This window comes from Histoplasma capsulatum, genomic scaffold (assembly GCF_000149585.1).
Source record: "Histoplasma capsulatum NAm1 scaffold_1 genomic scaffold, whole genome shotgun sequence".
Taxonomy (NCBI): domain Eukaryota; kingdom Fungi; phylum Ascomycota; class Eurotiomycetes; order Onygenales; family Ajellomycetaceae; genus Histoplasma; species Histoplasma mississippiense.
The window spans coordinates 6440999-6441864 of record NW_001813982.1 but is presented as its reverse complement, the minus strand read 5'-3'; the positions used below and the strand labels follow the sequence as shown (position 1 = coordinate 6441864).

Genomic DNA, 866 nt, shown 5'->3' with positions numbered 1-866 from the left:
CCACAATCCAGGGCAGTCCTGGCTCTCCCAGGGCAAGATGTACCCTTTGTATGAGGCAGCATGACAGAGCTGCAGGTTCGAAGCCACCGGCCATCGTACATCAATGCCATTTTCATTCAATCTCGCGGCGGGACGGAGCCACATGCATGCCTTGCCTGCCGGAGTGCTCATCCAGGTCTTCGGCCATCCCCAGAATGCCGTCGCCTGCCTGGCCACTTTGGTGGAGCTTGTGGCAACTGCAAATGGCGTGATCATGCCATTCGCTGCTCCGTACGAGATGGGGAAGGGGTGGAGGTGATAGAGATTGTGGATGATGATGATGAGGAGGATGGCCCTCAACGGCGGATGAGGGGTCCCTCTGAACAGCAGCTGCTCACAGCTGGTTCAACACCTGCTGCTCCTATAATCCTTGATTAGCTCTCTCTCTCTGGTATGCTCAATCTCTTTTCTCTTTCTCTTTCTCTTTCTCGGAGGGGCAGGTATGTCATACGGAGTCTGTGTATGACACCTAGACATGATCTGCACCTCTACGTTGGTGTCTAGGACTAGTAGCCCATATGGTGAAGCCAAGCAGGTCATATAGATAGAAGAAAGATAGAGGAAAGGTAGCTAGCTAGCTAGTCAGATCTATATCAATCAATTTTTACCCACAATATTTTTCTTCAGCCAATCATCTTGTACAGAGCTCCAATAACTGCCAAGATAACATGCCAAGCAGACCCCCCCCATATAACTCAATTATCCAGGGGGGGTTTGGCTGGGGTGGCGTCCGGGATAACCTGGTTATTTGGGGGAAGGTCATGTTATAAGAACCCCCTTCGTACAACCTTGCCTTTACGCTCTTTTCTCTTTCTTTCCTTAATCAA

At 50.5% G+C, this 866-nt stretch overlaps 1 protein-coding gene across 1 annotated transcript; it reads left to right on the top strand.

Moving 5' to 3' along the window:
• Window positions 1–60: 60 nt before the first annotated feature.
• Window positions 61–417, top strand: HCAG_01839 (predicted protein; the record flags this gene model as incomplete). The annotated part of the gene is made up of 1 exon (XM_001544742.1): window positions 61–417. The coding sequence occupies one exon, from the start codon at window positions 61–63 to the stop codon at window positions 415–417; it is 357 nt and encodes a 118-aa protein (XP_001544792.1).
• Window positions 418–866: the final 449 nt, after the last annotated feature.